We start from the raw sequence: 18,649 nt of genomic DNA, 5'->3' as shown, positions 1-18,649 counted from the left end.
CAATAAACTAGTTTGTCAGATTTTGCAATGAAGATGATGTTCATGTAACTTACCGCTAGTTTGGATGACTCTTATACTTGCCTAACTTCATCAATTGGCAGAGCAGTCTAATGTTTGAATTGTTATTTCTTAGAGACACATTATGAAGTACCTGACCTTTCAAGTATGACAGTTAAACCTGTTGTACAGCTGCTTATTCCAGATATTTTATAAATGTAGTTGTTAATAAAGAAATAGAATTGCGCTCCTGTGATTATAGTCTTCTGCAGCCTCACTGTAACACAGTAGTATGTTACGTGGGTTTATTTGAAGAGAAAGCTTAAAGGCTATGACTAGCTTTGACTATCAAAAATGATCAATTCAATTCTTGGAATTTCTTTGAAGTGGAAGTCTGAGGAAGATGATCACAATTCCTTTTAGTAGGGCTGTTAAATCCCCCAAAATCCATACCTTCCACGTACTTGGTTAAGAAATCATTATTTAATGCATGGGATTATTGCTGTAACTTGAGGGCCCAATTTTGGTGTGTCAAGTTTCAGGTGTAGTACTCCTAAGGCTTTTACCTGGCTTTCTCATGTACTTGTGTCTTCCTACAAAACTATATGTTCACTTCTTTCATCTCCCCTGAACAGTTAGTATGATGCAATGCTATCTCAGGAACTATCGAAGTATGTATATTTCTGCATTTCATTAACAGTTTAACTGTGTATTAGCAGGAGTTCTCAACTTCTGGTTTCTTTTTAACCACCAGTGTCTTGTCTTATGTCTGTATGTAATTAGTGATGCTTCTGAACGTGTCAGACTTAACTGTTTTTTTATAGCTTTTTGCTGATCCAAGTAATGTAAATAAACTGTTTAAAATAACACTGCTTATGGCTTTGCTAAGCAGACTTTTATGAGAGTCTACTTTTTATGTGAAAAAAGAAAGTGTTGTGTTGGGCTCCAGCCTACAACTATACTCTGGTTAGCCATACAGCTATTCCTAATAAAGTATACAGCTTGGTAGGCCTGAATCTGCCAGAACCAAACTTTTTTTTCCCTTAATATATTTGCTGTTCTCCTCTCTTCCCTTGGATGTATGTAGCTGTGGGGTTTTTGTCCTTACCCATTCAGAATAAACATCTGAGCTAAATATGCACTGACACTTACATAAATAAAGTGGCTCCAGGAAATAAACTGTTCAATAAATACCATGCTAAAACCTCAACAACAGTTTTTGGTTTCTTTGTTATTTTTGGAAGGTGGAAGGGCATCTTCAACTGCAAACTTACGATCGTATCAACCTACCACTACTCCCTGCATTGTCTTTAATTTCTGAATTATTTGTATTTAGCTTCTATCTCAAGTTCACTTGTACCCAAAACCAATTGGATGTGTAATGCTCACTGTATTCCCTCATAGTCATTACCACTACTGCACAGCTCTAGTGCTGCTAAATGAATACTGGATAAGAAAGTAGGAATCAAGTGACCCAAATTCAGTAGGATGGTATCTTGCATGAGGCTGTTAGGAGTTTGCTAGCGGAGGGGGAGCTAGTAATGAGTGAATACAAAACTCTCTGATCTCTGCCCGTTGGACAACACATCTTCTTATTATCACTGTGGTCAGATGGGGGGGGTCTCAGTGGGGCTCTGCTCAGTATGGCTATGGACTTGAGTGGATAATGGAGTGGGAGAGTGTGCTTATTAGTTTCACAGCTGTTGCACGGCAGCAAGGAGCTTGAGTACATGACAGAACAGGATGAGAGGTAGAAGTGGGCTTTCTAAGTTAGAGAGGTGCTCCAGAGTAACAGAAACAAGCAAAAATAAGAAATTTTTACGAAACCAAGGTTTGCCCCTGCCTTCTCCATTTCCAATACTACGTGCACATGTTGTAGCATTAGAACAAGTGCATAACTTGAAGGGGTATTTTGGTTGGTGTTTTTTTAAATATCAGGTGAGACTGGTTCTCAAAACCAGAATTTTAAACAATAATACTTCTACTGTCTAGCTGCTATGGGCTGTGGCTTGTTGAGTAAAAGTAGTCAGCTGGTTTTGTACAATACCTAGCTTCAATCATGACATGGACAACTCAGATCTCCTGAATAATTTTTAAACTTAAATTCAGAGAGTTTAATTGAATTAAGTATAATTTCTTTAGACCTTATGCTGAGATTTCTGTATCAGTAAAACTGGGATCTGTTCTGCAACTTTAAGGAGAAAACTTTGGGATAAAAGGGACATTTCTTTCTAACCTAGCTCTCATTCACTTATCACACTGCCAGTGGCTAGCCAGCACGCATTCGGCATAGAGAAGAATTGTTTTCATTCGTAAAGACTGGCACTCTCTGAAGAGGGCATCAAAATGTGATCTTTGATTAAAACACAACCTTCTCTTCTTGTAGGCTGTCCAAAATCAAACAGTTCAATGAGCTTGTGTTCACTGCTACAAGAATCCTTACTCTTAACCATTGTTCTAAATTGCTGCCTCTTAAAATTGAAGAACAGCTACCCGAGGAAAGGGTCTTCTGTGGGGCAGGTGTTGTTAACTGGAGATGTCTTGCTGTTCGGAGCTATTTATCCACACTTGCAAGGAGAATGCAGCTTTCTAGCAGCACGCTTGTTCCCTTAGTATGTGTATCTTGAAGTTCTGGGTAGTAGTGCTCCAAGAAGAAAATTCCTTTGGGTAGGTGTCTTATGTGTACATTGCCATGGAGCTTATTTAAGTATGCCCTTCACCATTTTGAGGAAATTATGCATTGTGTTATCAACCTACCCTTGTTACTAGTTGAAATACGGAGTAGTGCTCAGTAGTTTATACCATAAACGGTGTTTAAGAAGCCTGTATAGCTACCAGGTGGTAGTTAGGAGTGAGTACACAGGCTAAAGCTTCTACTGAGGCAGGGTGATGTATATGCAAGCAATAGTCTGCTTGCTTAAAAAAATTAGAAAAAACCCCACTAAAATATTAAAGAAACAATCAGTTGGCCAAGAGACCGAAGGAAGTCTGGAACACAGGATGAAGCTGAACTCTTCCCCTTTTGTTGATATCTAAATCACGTGAACTTCCTTATGTTGCTTAGTCTGGGATTGAGCGATCCAGCCATTCACAAACCTATACCTAGGATTGATAAACATACACTCACGGCGAGCTATTAAAGCATTCGTGGACTAAGACGATTAATCTTTTATAGGTTTTTGTTCAAAGAGAAAAGGTGGAGAGATTACAGCTGCTTGAGAGCACCTGCTTGTGAATCTGTTATGGATTCAACAGGAAGGTTTGACCTGTATTTTGCAGAAAAATAGTTGCTGTTTCAAAAATAGGAACTGAAAACTCCACCAAGAGATGGATGTTTACAACCTCTGAAAGCCAGCCATCAGAGACGAAACAGGGGCTAGCTAGAATGTGCTTTAAAAACACAAAAGCTGTTGAGAGCTTAAAATGTTGGCTGAGTGCTCTATGCAGCTGACATTGGAAGGGTGAAGACAAACCGGTGCCACGTTCTTTGCCTTGGGCCCGGTTTTAAGTGCAAAGCCAGAAACCTGCTCTCTCCCATCAGTAACGAAAGCTAAAATGGAAATGAGAACTCTATAAAAACAAACTAATTGAACATCTAGTGAAATAGATGTAACACTGTCAGACGTTAGGCAAACAAAAGTAATTTTTAGATAAGAACATTACCACTATTTAGGGCTGAATTTTCAGCTGGCACAGAGTATTCTATCAGCCTCTATACAAATGCAACCATGCATTTGTATGCCTGAGTTAGGCAGTTACAAGCATAATTACCACCCTACCTGCAAATTGTAATTAGTTTCAGCTGTCTTGGTGCCTTTATCAGCTGATCCATACACTGACACTGACTTTAAGTATAGAGTCTGACTATAGTAGGAGCTACCTGCTGTTGTTGAATCAAGTTGTTATATATATAAATGCATATATGTATGAAGTAGTGAAAAAGAAAATGCTTAGCAAGAGATGTGAAGCATCCTTTTATTTTTACCCTATGTAGGGAGGCCTAATGTGGGTACTTTATACTCATGAATTTAAGCAACGAAGGTTCTGGTATTTGTATTAGTATGGCTAAAAAGAGGAGAACCTTTATACTTTTTGTTCCCTGTCTCCCTCCCGTACCTCAGTTTCTTTGAGAGCTGAAGAAGAAGGAAGTGGCTGTTGGCCTAATGCTGGAGAGCCCAGCTTTGCTGCTTAGCTTACCAAGAGCACTGCAGAGCCCATCCTATTTTGGGGAGGGTAAAATCTTGCGCCCGCTGAAGTCCAGAAGCAGGTTGGGGTCTGCCTCACCAGCTCAGGTTTCCCTGGCACCTGTGAAGACTGGGTGAAGGATGACTTTTTTGCACTTCTCTTCCACCATCTCCTTCTCCATTCAGAGACCGAGGAAAGCACAACAGCCCGGTAAGCATGCTATCAGTTTATTAACGGATTTTTTTAAATGGGATTGACTGGAATATAAATTGTATTACCTGAGCTCTTTGAGATTTTGTTTCGTGTACGGTTAAAAACGGTAATGTTTATTTGTCAGGGTTTGGAGATACTAACTACCTCTCATACATATTCAACTTCTGTCTTTACCCAAACAGTCAGTAATTCATTGGCTATGTTGAACTGTAAGCTCCTGCATGCTTTCTGCTGCTCTGTGATGACAAGGATGATATTTCAGTAGTTTCTCCAATGTTTCAGCCTGGAGGGAATGTAAATATAAGCATAAATGATTTTGAAAATCTGCCTTTTTTCCTGTGTTTCAATGGCTTGTGCATTAGAGTTGGTATGGCTGACAAATCATCACTGATTGCTAATTAAAAAGCTGAATATATTAAGGAGTTTTACACTTCCATTTCTTCCTCAGATTGAAACTCTAGCTGTATGAATGAGTGCTAGCGAAGCTCTAATGGATACAGTCTAATTACTTGCCATTTTTGCTTTGACTTAACAGTTCATGAATTACAGTAACTCTGACTGACAGATCATTGCTGATTACTAATTAAATGGCAGAATTCAGTTTTATGCACCTCCAGCTTTTACCCCCCAAAAGTGACACTCCATATCTTAACAAAAAAAGTTTTCTCTCTTCTTGTTTGTTGATATGTAAACACTGATGTCTTATCCCTCCGGAAAACAAAAATTCTTAGGCCACATTTAACAATAGTGGTGGATAAATATATTTCAAAAATAAAGTTACCGCTGTGTTGCTTATAAAGGAGGCTTTGCAGAGAAACTGTTCAAGGCAGCATAACAACTCAGCATGTTTCCCAGCACTCTCATTCTCTTACGAATCGCCTCAGCCCTCATTTAGTGAGCACAAAGAACAATAAGATTTTTTGTCCTTTATCTGCAGGAGGGGACAGTTCATTCCCTGCCGTAGGTACTCCCTCAGTCACCCAGACACTTGAACAAATGCAGGAATAGACTGTCTTTCTTTTTCTTTCTCTTCATTTGCCTTTTCTATTCAACATACCCAGCATTTAATCTGGTTCTTCACAGGATTGCTACTCTCCTAATCTGTGATATGGTTTAATTTGTGATAGATGTCTGTAGAAATGAGCTGTTGAGGCTGGGAGTTGTTCTTGTGATGATGGTGTCCCTCTAATCTCTTTCAGTTTGTGAGCATGCCCCTAAGTGTGTGAATATTTCAATACGTTGTTTGTAAAAATCCATCAAAGATAATGCTCAAGAGCAAGGGTCAAAGAAACGGTACGTTACTTGAGATCCCATACATCAAAAAGCACAGTGTAAAAATCCTTGGCGTATAGGTGATCTTAATGGTTCCTTCTGGACTTAAAATGTATGTTACAGAGAGAAACCACGAAAGTGATTTTTATAATTTAAACCTTTATCTCTTCTTTCTTAGTAATTCGTCCTGTCTGAATATCACTGTTCACCTTAAGCAAAAGAGACATTATATTATTACTGTGAGATAATAAAAAAGACTCTGTGTTATTGCAGCCAATACCCATAACAAATGCAAAATTTGGCATTCTAATGGGTAGCGGAAAGGTCCCTCTCCCTTTGCCTCATTTCTCCCATCTAAAGTAAATATTTAACATCATCGCTATTAATAGCGACTCAAAGTAACACATTTGTACACAGACAAGAATGTGGCAGCATCTGAAAAACAAACTATCCCAGGCTGTCGTAACTGAGCCACCAGAAAAATGTTTAGAAAATCTTTGAGCGAAATTTCATATGTGAAATTTTGAAATTAGGTCTTTTGACTACAAGACTGCAGAAAACATTTTCTGATACTTGCCTATATAACTTCATGTCATTCATGATGGTGTGATCTTTCAAAAAAATTGCCAGACTTTACAAAGATATGTGAAAACCCAGAGAAACGGAGTGGCTGCTTTCACCAGGTGCTTCTGAAACTCCACCAAGACCTACTGTGCCTCATTTTCTACATGTGCCTGAGACATGTGAGATCCGCCTGCCCTGGTAATCTTGGTATATACCGAGATAAAGCTTTCCGTGGCTGACAGCCCACGGGATGCAAAAATTCCGCCATTTCCTCTCTTTGACTAGAAAATGACTGGAATGACTCAGCTCGCGTAGTTAGTGTAGCAAGTGTGACCTTTTTAAAGACGACTGCCGTATGGAGCTTTTTCTCCTCTACTTTCTCCAATTTTCCTTTACTCAAGAATGACCAGCTTCAAAGAAAAAGTTCACCGCTCTAATTGAATATTCTCCATATTGAGAGGGGTAAAAATAAACATTCTTCTCGGTTTATTCACGCATAAACTAGAATCATCCAAGTGTGACATCTGAAAGGAACTACATGATTATAATCTGAAATGAGAACAAAGTTCATCTTGTGCGATTTCTTATTTTTTCCCCCACAGACTTTGAAAGAGGAAAGAGATTGCAGAATCTTAATACCCATTAAAGCTCAAGAAAGCCAGGGATGTGCACTCCTGTGTTAACCTTTTTAGTATTCTGCTGCCTAATTGTCTGTCCGTTCCACCTTCTCCTCCCAGGTTAATGGGGTGGTTAACAGGGGAGGACAGGAATGGTTGGCCAATCACACTACAAAGCAAACTGAAAAGGTCAAAGTAATGCGCTGTATTATTCATGGACTATGCCTTGCCAAGGTATCTTATATCTCATGTCTTCTCGTGATGAATTGCAACAAGAACAAGAAACAGCCCAACTTGAAATTGGCTCTTGTGACAATGATGGTAGTTTAAATGGAAAAATGTAAAGCTGTGGCCTGCTGCTGTTCTGGTTTTTTGAGATTAAAGGTGTGTGATCACATCTAGCCGCTGAATAAGCAGCAGGTTACATTTGTATGACTTCTCAGCTGGTTTGTAAGTATAATACAGTGTATATGTATATAGAGTCTTCTGATTTTAGCTGGGGACTTTGTTTTGGAAGTACCATGTGGTGCCTAATAACCCTCCTATGTCTTCTCTGTCAATAAACTCACGATTAGTTTATAGATTTCTTAATATGAGACTCCTTTTTAGGTGGTGTTTTGTTTTAGAAGTATTAATATGCTAATTCCTAAGAGGCCACCTAGAGTGGCCTGTAAGACAGTCCTTGTTCTCAGGAGTTTGCAATCCGTATAGTCAAATTTGAAGGAAAACTTGGTGTAACCATTCTTTTCTCCCTCGCCTTTGATGCGAAACAGAGGTAGAGGGAGATACTTGCAGAGGCAGGAGTGTGACTGAGGTGCTCCAAACTGTTTTGAGTGCTGTCTGTCTCATTGACTATGGAGGGAGATCAGCAACAGCAGACTCCTGATATACTCCCCAGCGGTGGATGCCTTTAGTGCATCTCCTCATTTAATCCCTACCACTGGATGTCACGAGTGCATCTCATCTTCTTTCTCTGGTGGTGTGTTTAATTTAATACTTTAGCTGTAGACTTATTCTCCATCACTTTGAATCACAAGTTTGTATTTTTCCAGCGTTTTTATCATAACCCTTTGACAGGAGAGACTTCATAAATAGCGAAAGTGAAAAATGTGGTTTTTTAAGACCAAACACTGTCTGGTCTACCCTCTCTGAGTTGTAATTAGTGTTGTAACCCAACAGTAAACATATACCTAGCATCTGATTCTGCTTGTGCTCATTGTCCCTTCCAGGGCTTAGTACAGAAGTTCTGATGTTTACAAGAAAGTAGGATTGCAACAGCAGGCAGAAGAGTTACGAGGCAGTCTTAGGGGAGAGGGTCCTTATACCTTCCCCCCCCCCCCCCCCCTTTCTTTAAATTGGTATAGTGTTCTTTGCTTTTCATTGAGTGGTTTCAACTGGCATCAGCTGCCTGGGGCCAGTGAACTTAGCTGTCAACAGATAAATCATTTTTGTGACAAAAAAAACCTCTGTGCTGGAGGGAAACAAACCCCCATCATTCATTTGGAAACTAGTCTTTGAAAGAGAAGTGACCTGAAAGTGGAACTCTTGGGGAACGGTCTCAGGTGTGTCCTTGTGTATGAGACTAAAATAGCCACAGCAGCCATGGGCCAAACTGTTTTTAATGTGCCCTTAACAAAAAGGAGGATGAGGAATGAAGTCCAACTTGTAATAATATTTGGTGAATGAGAGGAGCCATGGTATAGGTCATCACCCTAAAGAAGTCACCAGTTAAGAGGCCAGAGAATCATTATCATCAGAATCATCCAGCCTGCAATTTCTACAAAAGGCAAGTTAATTATTATAATTATTATGTGTTGTAGTTTTTGTAGGTGATCCTCATGAATCTCATGCTTTAGAAACTATACAGCATCAGAAATCCACTCTCCCCCTTTTTCCCCATTGTCCTGTCAAAATATAGTATATTCATGGAGTAAAGTTGATTCTCAACGAGTCCTGAATAAAATACTATGCAGATTTGAGCCTGGTAATATGTGCGTTATAGATGGCTGTTTTTGGAAAACAGCAATGCCCTTCTCCATGACAGAGACTCCTTTCGTGTTTGCTTTGTGGTGTTTCATAGTTGACTTCATCTCCTGACAGCTGCTTTAGTCGGTGGCTTTCTGGAGGCTGAAGGGCACTGTAGCCAGGCCAGATGTTTCCCATACCTAACAGATTGATTTGGGGTATGGGCTCTCGCTCTCTCTTTCTCTGTCTCTCAATGACATATTGATCTGCAATGTAAGACAGGTTTTTTGCCCTACCCAATACCTGAAAAGTGAAATGTCACATCTTGGCCTGGATCTGGGTCTCTCACAAAGCTCTGCGATGAGACTTGAAGATCTTTCTCAGTGCGCTCGGATCAACTTGTTCATGTCGCGCAGACAACTGTGTTTCACTGGCAGTGTTGCTTCTTTGTTCCCAAAGGTCACGTGTTTTCAGTGCACTTTATTCTTTTTCATCATTCTAGGTAAAAATACCTGATTTTGCATTGAGTATTGCAGAATTGTAAGCCAGCTTGCATGAAATTAAGAGTATTTTCTTAAGAGCCTCATGATTTACCAAACTCTGTGTTGACTGTGACTTGGTGATCCGTGGGGAGCAGTCTATCTGATTTAGTGTGTGTCTGCTCATCAAAGATGGATGATTGCCACTATGTGTCATAAAACTTCATCTGACAAAACCAACTCCATAGCAAAATAATGCCGTCTCCAAAGGGCAATAATTCTTCGTTTCAATGTCCCACATGTTTAAGGAGCTCAAGCTAGCTCAGATTTTCTCAAAAAGATTTCTTTATACTGATTCTGTTGACAATGAACAAAGGACCATCAAAGCTTTTGCTGGTTCTTTCTTAGCTTTCAAAAAACTTTTATGAGAGCCTAGGAAGATGGTCTCTAGCAGCTAAAAATCATAGGATTTAGACTCCTATCTGTGATAAATAGATGATGGGAATTAAGTGGCTAAATGCCTTTGAGGTCCTGGATTTTTAATTAATTTTTAGGGCTGGGGGGGTGGATTTTTCCTTTCTTTTTATCTTTTCGTTTTAAAGTCACCCTTGAATGAGAAAACGTAATGAACTGAACGCTGTTTTTATGGGGTGAGCTTATTTTCTTACAAAGTAAACACAGCGAACAAAAAGGAAATGCTGGCCTTAAAAGAGACTGCACAGATCAGCTGGGGATGCCTGTCAAACACCACCTGATAAGGTGATCTCTACTGAAAAGTAGATGTGTTGCTTGGCTCACTGATGACGGGTCTCAGAGGATTTGAGAACCCGTGCTCCCTTGAAGACCGAAGCGATGTGAGATGTGCCTCCACGACAGACTGCTGCCGTGGGAGTGCAAGACGCGTCGCTGAGCCTTAACCAAGAGACTTGCACCGGGGAAGGCAGGTGCAGTTGTTCTCTTCCCTGGAGTGTTTGTGCATTTTTAAATAACAGTTACCGCCTAATGGAGGAAAAAAGTCATCCTTAGGGCACAGGTGAGAGTGAGGACTTCACATTCTTAACCATGGGGCGACAGCTGGGCTCCTTTCTTTCCTTTCTCTTCTCGTAGTGTTGTGTTTCTTCCACTTGTGGTTGCTGCAGCCCTGAGGTGCAGGATGCCACTTTTTCCCTAAGGAACGTGCCACTACCTGTAGCGTTCGGCATTAACCGGGGAAGAAGGCAACGTGAGGCCGAATTCCGCTTTGCTGAGGATGGAGGGATCCTATTTTCAGCGCTTCGCGGGCGATAATCAAACCAGGAGGATGTTACAGAGTTTGGATGCAGAATATTCGCAGAGCAGAAAATACAGGCCCCTTTTTGGCTGGGTGTTACTATTTAAATAAACAAGACAGTTTAAAATAAGCCTTTCACAGATATTTATTCCAGACAGTTAAGACTAATGAAGTGCAGGAATGTCTTGCTAAAGATACCCCATAGTGAGGGGAAGGCTCATTAAGTGGAAAGGTGGCTTTTTTTGACCTATCTATCAAATATCTCCAGTGTTAATTTTCTTGCTCGCTGTGTGGCCATGTCTGTAGGGCTGGTAAGGGACAGTTTTGTATTTCCTAGGCTCTAATGTTGCTGGGTACTTTGAGTCCTCTTCATTTTCATTTTTTCTGTCCTAGCTGTTCTCAGCCTTTTGTTCTTTAAGTAATTGTCTTCTGCTTGGTATAAGTAGTCTTCAATTAGTCCAATCTGCAATTAAAAAGAAATGGTGTCAGCAGCATGTCCCTTCCCCTCTATAAAAACTTTAAAAACTTCTGCAATTAGTTTATTTCAAAACTAATAGTCATTAGAAAGACAAATACATGAAGGCACCTCTCATACAATTGGCTGGAGTAGCAGTACCTGATTTCATAATTTTTTGTTGTTGTTGTTCCTTTCCATTTGTATTCAATTACCTTACTGCTGTGGAATAGACTCTTTCATTGAAATCTGTACATTGAAAACAGGAATTTATCACAACTCTGTCTTTAAATGGCATTGAAAAACAGCCACTTTTAAAAGGAAGGGATGATGAGGAAATTAATCTCAGGCAAGTTTTTCTTGATAAGGAAAGAGAACAAGAGGCTTCTGGCATTTATATGCCAAAAATCAACACATGGAGAAAAATGAGTATTCCACATTGCTGTGGCAAGAACCTTTTTTCTATTAAATCAAAATGAAGTTCTGAATAAATATGTTTTCCCATGAATATAATACACTAGAGAATACAGTAAAAGAATAGATGACCTCAGTGTCCCCCCCAAATAAAAACGTAATTATTCTAATAAAGAGCACATTCAGATAGACACATCTTCCTTGCAGAGGTGATTTCAAAGCAACCAAAAATATAGATTAATAGTACTGTGCACAGGTATTCTGTAAATACTGGGCATTCATAATTTTATGGCTATGTCTCCTCATACCTTAGCTTTATTCGTACCCTTTGTCAGCTTTTGTGATCTGCAGTGTTTCTGTAAGGTGAAGATGAGAATCATCTCCCTTCACACTGAATTATACTCAAGGCCTAGACCCTATATAATGTGAGGATCCAAACAATCGATCTTCCAATTGCATTTTAAGCTGAAATATTTTAAAAAAAAAAAACCAAAACAAGTCCTAATCTATCATCCTGACACGCATTCAGTGGAGCATAGCTTCTTCAGGCACAACACAGAACAGCTGACTGTGAATTAATCTGAGCGTGGCTTCCCATTGTATTTACTCATATATTGAGCCGTTACTAAAGTGCTCCTCAGCCCTGAACTTGAGCCGTGCCGTGCGCTCTGGCCATGGTTTGTGCTGCTGAGGGATGTGGGTGTGTGACAGAGGAAAAACGAGGCAAGCGGAAAAGTCTGCGGGCCAATACTTCTGCCTCCCTGGGGTGCCGAGGGCACAGGGAGCACGTCGGGGAGAGGGGCTCTGCCGTCTCCTCCCCACGAAGCTTGCAGGGGTGACGTTTTCCACGGCCCGGCTCTGTGTAGCACCGTGCATAATGCCGTGGAAAAGACTTTTCTACCGTGCTGGTGGACCCTGCCGGGCACTTGCTTGTGGGCTTTTGCTCCTCTGTCGCCACGAGACCCGTTGCAACAGGAGCGTGGGGAGGTTGGGGCTCTCTGAAGAGCCTCACGGGCCGGCTCTGCTGTGACGTGCTCACCATATAAACGTGCGGAGGATTAGAGAAAGGAGTCACTATGCTAGCCTCATTTTTAAGAAGCTGAAATAAAAGCTTAGGAAATCATTGATCTGGCCAAAAGCACGTGGGAAATCTCAGAAAGACTAATCACTTAGTGCCAAGCTCCAGCCGAGGGGCTGAGCCATATTGAAAACAACCACTGAACCCCCAAGACTCTTCGGCCACAAACCAAATTAAAATGTCTACGTAACTTTCTTCTGTGGTTAAAAGTAATCTTTTTTCTTTTGGGGGTAATGCTTGTGTTTGGGGAGCACAAAGGGTGGGTGATAAGAGGAAAGGAAATAATAGGTCCCGGGAATGGGTAGGGTGTGGCGTGAGGGCAAAGGGAGCCCCAGAAAAGCAAGAGCTTCTACAGCAGCTCCTTTAAGGACCATCCAGCGGTGCCTGCGCCGCTGGTGATGCCACCAGAAAGCGCCGGTGGAATGATCGTCCTACCTCGAACCGCGCTCGGCTGCTGTTGTGCGCTTTTCATATTTATAGAATAACTGTCAGCTCCAGCCCCCAAAATAAGTTCTAATATGGCATATCAGGGGTGGCAATAACAGTTGCTTACATAATTGCAATGTTACTGACACAGCTGATGAGCTGATGATGTTATTTGCACAGCAGTGATGGCATTCAAACCCTTGCTGACTTACAATTACATTGTATGCTCTGAGCCCTGGCATGATTTAAATTACCATACGAACACAATGAAAATACAGTCTCTTGACAAGATAAAGGGGGCGGGGAATGGCTTAAAAATCTCTTTTTGGTGGCTGCAGTGTTCGGTAATGCTTATTCATGGCTTTTTAGCTTGCATATTTCATTTTAAGGAAGTAAATTGGAAGCTTTATGTTCTGCCTTTCTGCCTTGATTTAAAACCTCCCTGTGTCCCCTCTTCTGCTGTCTGGTGAGCACCTTCGGGGCTCTCATTGGGAAATGCAAATTTTTTAAATCGATAGCTTCACTTTTTTTGTCCCCCCTCAATAATTGTTTAAATAAGAATCCATGTGGATGGGATTGAGTAGAAGGAGATCGTTTGTAACCAGCCCAAGCGTGATTAGTGTTAAAGCAACAGCTGTTGTAGGAAAATAGATTTTGGAAAAGACTTGTCACTTATTCCCAAGTAGAGCAATAGCTGGCTACAAACTGGTGCTGAGGCCGAATCCCAGGGTTATATAGCTGAACCCTGCAGCTACTATTTAGGCTAAAGCAGCGCTGAAGCCCGAGTGAAGCGCCCAAGCTCTGCAGGACTTGGTTCACACCGGAGCCTTCGCTGCTGGTGTTGCCGGTGATTCGCATGAGGCTCATGTTGGGTCTGATCCCAGCCTGCGCAGAGGTCACCGTTGTTGGGTCAGTCCTCTGCATTAGTCGTACTTGGATTGTGTTTCCCCACCTCTAATATTCTGATCCACGTGGTGCCCACGTGTGCCACGGGCTGTGCCGGGGAGCTGGTCAGCAGCATCGCATCCCGCCTGCCGCGGCAGTGCTCTGCTCTCAGCTGAACTCGCTGTTTGACATTCTTGTGGTGAAGTCCCTTAAATACTCTCCTGAACATATGAAACCACGCTTCTCCACCTACCCAGATATACAGTGTCTTTATGGTCTTTTTCTCAAGTGCCTGGTGACCAGAGAACTAATGAAGACAAATTGGACTTCAAGCTATTTTTAATCTTCCACTGCTATGACATTTTACTTTCAAGATATCCTGAGTGCTCCCCCCCCAGTTACTCCCAGCAGTGCAGTGACAGCATTTCTACGTTGAATCAGTGTCTACAACTCTGGCCCGGCTAGAGGCTCCTCAGTGCACGACTGCCCCTCTATTCAAGTTCCTCCCATTTCTTCCTCATTAGCTCCTAATTTCAGGCTGCTCCTGACTGTTTATTTCACTGGATTTTTCTTTCTCTCTTTAGTCTTGCCCCTGCCATCAGCTCGAGGGAGCAGGGTAAAAAAGGGAATGGACAGAATGAAGATTGAATGGAAAGAGGGAAGAAAGAGAAACAAAAGATGCCTTTAAAGCAAATTACATGCTCAGTCCACAGCACATCCATGTGGTACCTATAGGTACTTTGGGATCAAGCTAAGTGGAGAAGTGTAGGAGTCTGCGGACAGAAATTTGAAAATCAACCAGGTACTCAGCAAAGCTTATTTTGTGCTCTTTGCTTTTATATTGCATTAGTTTTACATTGCTCCAAAATTCTTCTTTGTGCTTCAAATTCTTGCATTGATAATATGTTGTGGAAGATATCAATGGTGGAAACTGTTGATTTGGGGAGGGGCAGAACAAAAACCAAGGGAATTAACACTGAGAAAACACCTGGACTTCTGCAAGAATATAGATGTATAGTGTTGGCTTTTCAGCTGCCGGCCTTCAGTTTTATACCCATGAGTCCCTGAAAGTACCTGGGGAATCAAAGCAATGGGCTAATGCTGGGTCTGCATGCTCAACGCTTAGGGGAATTAAGTTAGGATAGAGAGACCGACAGGTCACGTCTCAAAAGTATTTCTGTTCTTTTGTTCTCAGGGAAAATCAGGTGAACGGGTGAGGTTGTGTCTGCCTTGTGCCACACACCAAGGTGTTTTTATTCTTGCACAGCCTGAGAAGGTGAAAAGCATAATTAGGGCACCAGAAGTACCTGGATGGACTATAAGTCAATTAGTCTGCTCTGAATTCCAGGTTTGAGTTTGCTGGGAGAAGAAAATGATCTGTGGTCCCTGCGAATACTGAGGTGATCAGCTCATTCTTAGCTGAAATGGTTTTACATCATTTTACATCATAGACTCTGTAAGCTGTAAAATCATAAAAGTATGTCTCACATGGATGCATGTATATGCATTCTCTATAATGCCTAAACATCCGAACTTCCTAAATCCCAATGCAAATGGGCAGAATCTGTAAATACTCATGTTTTTTGGTGCACTTATTTAATGCAGTTTATGCAATGAAAACACAGAGCTCTGGGTAACAGGCAATGCAACAGGATTAGCTGGAGGGATGAAATGCAGAGGGTCTAATCAGGCGAGGCAATATATGGTTTCCCTTTGGTTTGGGATTTGATTCAGACCTACAGGAGCTCTTGAAAATGACATTATATAGATCCACACAAAGATAAGGAACAATACGGGCCTTGCTTGGAGCATATAAAAATATTTCTAATCCTGCCCTTTTGTACATGTTGTCCAGTGATGGATAAAGGGGAGAGACTTGCCGCTGTGAGTGTTCAGCCCTGCTCTCTGGGTGCCATCCTGATTGATTTGCTCGTGGCATGGAGGGATATGTAAGCAGCGCTTGCTGGCTGCAGCTGAATTACAATCATTGAAAGATTCAGTGTAAGGGACCTCTGGAGGTCATCTAGACCAGCCTCCTCCTCAAAGCAGGGCTGCATGGGAAGTTCACATCTCCTTTTCTGAAAAACTCTACTGCATTTTTGGTAATGCCTTATCAGTCACTTCTGAACTTGCCTGGATGCATCTGGTTTTGCCCTGAAATACCACAATGCAAGTATATTCTTTGTCCTTCCTACGCACTCGTTGGTATAAGATATCCCACATATGGTTCGTAATTATGTGATATGTACCAGCTATGATGAGGGAACACTGCAATACTATTCATCATTCAGCATGGTTTTGTCCAAGTCCTGATGGGCCACAGATGTCATGAAACTTGTCAACCTTTGCTGCAAGGAGGCTGTTCCAAGGAACAGATGTCCGTGTCTGATGGCTAACTGACGGTCCAAAGGAAGCTTCGTGGCTTATCCAAAAATGGGAGAGCTATTCTAGTCATGAGCTAATTTGAAAGCACCTGTGTCTTTTAAAAGATCGGCATGAATTTGAATACAAATACAAATATCAGTCATAGTACCTGCTAAAGAGTATAGAATGAAATGAGAGGGAGCCAGGATCCCACAAGGACAAACTCCTGGAGGAAAATAACCTTGTTTAGAAAAAATGTAGATGGATAAGCAGCAAGCAGACTCTGTAAGCTGTAAAATCATAAAAGTATGTCTCGCATGGATGCATGTGTATGCATTCTCTGTGATGCCCAAGCATCCGAACTTCCTAAGTCCCAATGCAAATCGGGGCAGTCACTCTCAAATAAGAAACAGGTGCTTTTGAAAATCTATGCAGGAGCTATAAATATCACGTAATGGCGAGAAGGATCTTCTGGCATACAGAATCTATTTTTATTACTTGGGAGCTGTTAGTAATAGAAGGCAAATGAGCTGCCTTTAAACATGAAGTACCTCTCAACATTTTCTTTTGTCTCCCAGAGCTACTTGTTAAAGCACTCTTTGGAGTGAATATAACCAAAGGAACAGTACTTCAAGGGCCTACGAGCAAGTAGGGATGGCTGTATAGAGTAAGGAGGAAGAGATGAGCATATGCTTGAGAAAAGCTACCGATATTTTAATGAAAATGAAACCCCAATCTGTACCTTCCATTAAGGTCAGTTAGAACAAAGATTGCTCAGTATTTGGGGGGGGTGGAAATAATGATTTTACTGTTTGTGTGTTAAGTGAAGCACATCCGAGCTGCTATGGTTGCTTTTGGAAGGGAGTGGGTTTACACAGCAGCGCATGATCTGAACCGCCACGGGCAGGCCAAAGTCGTTTCCCTGCATTTGTTTGGCGACGTAACCCAACTGACTGCGCAACTCTTGCCTTGGACCTGCTTCTAGCAATGTTCGTAGCTTCAGATGCTGATGCCAAAGACAAATACGTTGTGCCTCATGCTCTATTTCTGTATTTTTCACATGCCTTGTTCGTATGCACTGCCTTTCTTTAGAGAAAGAGGTCTGACAGACAGCTCCATTGTGCCTCTCCATCGTAAAGGAATGAGTTCCGTGAACACTGGAAACCAGTGTTAGCCAGCAGGTTCTTCGCACACTAGCAAAGCTCCAATGCTAACAGCGGATGGAGGAGAGAATGTTTGCTGATGAGGAACTGAATAAAAATAATATCGATGATGATGGTAATGAATTACATTTATTAACTACCTTGCGACTCAGACGGATCCTTCTGTACTCTATAAGCTCTCCTGAAATCGCTGCCCGGTGCAGTGTTTGCTGTGAGCAGCCGTGTTGGCTCATGCTGTTTTTCACAGCCCTAACAATTCCGAGTAGCAAGTGTTCATAGGGCTGGGGACCTCTGGAAGAGGGCAGCAAGGAAGCAGACTGCTCATTTATAACTGACAGCATGATTAGCAAGGGCTGGGGAAATGTTTGTCTAAATCCTTACACGGGGATTGTTAATGCTCGGAATTGCCTGTGATTTAACTGCCAGGCAGCTACAACCAGCTACATTATTCCAATGTTTAGGACATTTATTGCTCGGTTGCTAGATTTGCTGCTATTTAAAATTATTCCAGTGACTTATTGCACCCTATAGCTTGGTGGAATAGACCAAGGCCTTTCTCATCACAGAACACTCTTTCCCAACAGCATTACCAGTGTTTTGTGTGAGGGCCTAAGAGTTATGGGTATAGATGATATCTCTTATTAGACCAACTGATTTAGCTGGAAAAAAACATGCTTTCATGTACAAAAACTTTCCTCATATATTCCACACTATATCTCTGGTGTGGAACAGCAAACTTGAAACTTCCTGCGTCTGCTTCAGACTTGAATAAATCTTGATAACTGAAACCTCAGTGTTTCTTAGTAGTCACAGCCTCTGTTTTTATACTGCATTGCTGGCTTAGCTGTGGCCAGGAAGTAGAGCTGTTTAGTGTGCTCAGCTTTATATTAGATACCGGTGTCTGGAGGGTGGGAGATGGGCAGGATGCAATTCTTTCCTCCAGTGTAGCTGAGGGACATGTAGGCATCTTGCTGGGGCATCTTTTCTCCTCTTGTGAGCGAGACACAAAGAACCAGAGAACTCACAAGGGCAGGAATTGATTTTAGGGACCAGGAGTATTGATAACTCCTGAAATCCCATTGTCACCTCTCTCTTGGACAAAGAGCTCTGTGAATGCTGTCACACTTCTATTGTCCCTACAGTGGGCCTAAATTTATTAATGGGGTTCTCTGGTTGCCTACATCTTTTTTCTGTATGGCCCTCAGATTCAGTGGGGCCAATCTCATTTTATACTCGCATACTCTCCTAAATTCCTCTGCCTGGTCTGAAAACTTCGCTCGGTGCCAGGTTAGAAACCACTGCC

The 18,649-nt window shown here is 41.6% G+C and overlaps 1 protein-coding gene across 1 annotated transcript in view; it reads right to left on the bottom strand.

Annotated features, from left to right (window-relative positions):
- Positions 1–10,827: 10,827 nt before the first annotated feature.
- The window catches only part of SPATA16 (spermatogenesis associated 16), an 80,054-nt gene continuing 72,232 nt past the window's right edge, over positions 10,828–18,649 (bottom strand). The window contains exon 10 of the mRNA XM_082003650.1: positions 10,828–11,025. Within this exon, the coding sequence (XP_081859776.1) occupies positions 10,903–11,025 (123 nt within the window). The 3' untranslated portion in view covers positions 10,828–10,902. The remainder of the gene's footprint in view (positions 11,026–18,649) is intronic.

The sequence above is a fragment of the Phaethon aethereus genome (assembly GCF_964289735.1).
Source record: "Phaethon aethereus genome assembly, chromosome: 9".
Taxonomy (NCBI): Eukaryota; Metazoa; Chordata; class Aves; order Phaethontiformes; family Phaethontidae; genus Phaethon; species Phaethon aethereus.
Note: the sequence above shows the minus strand (reverse complement) of the source record. Positions and strands in the feature narration are given on the sequence as shown.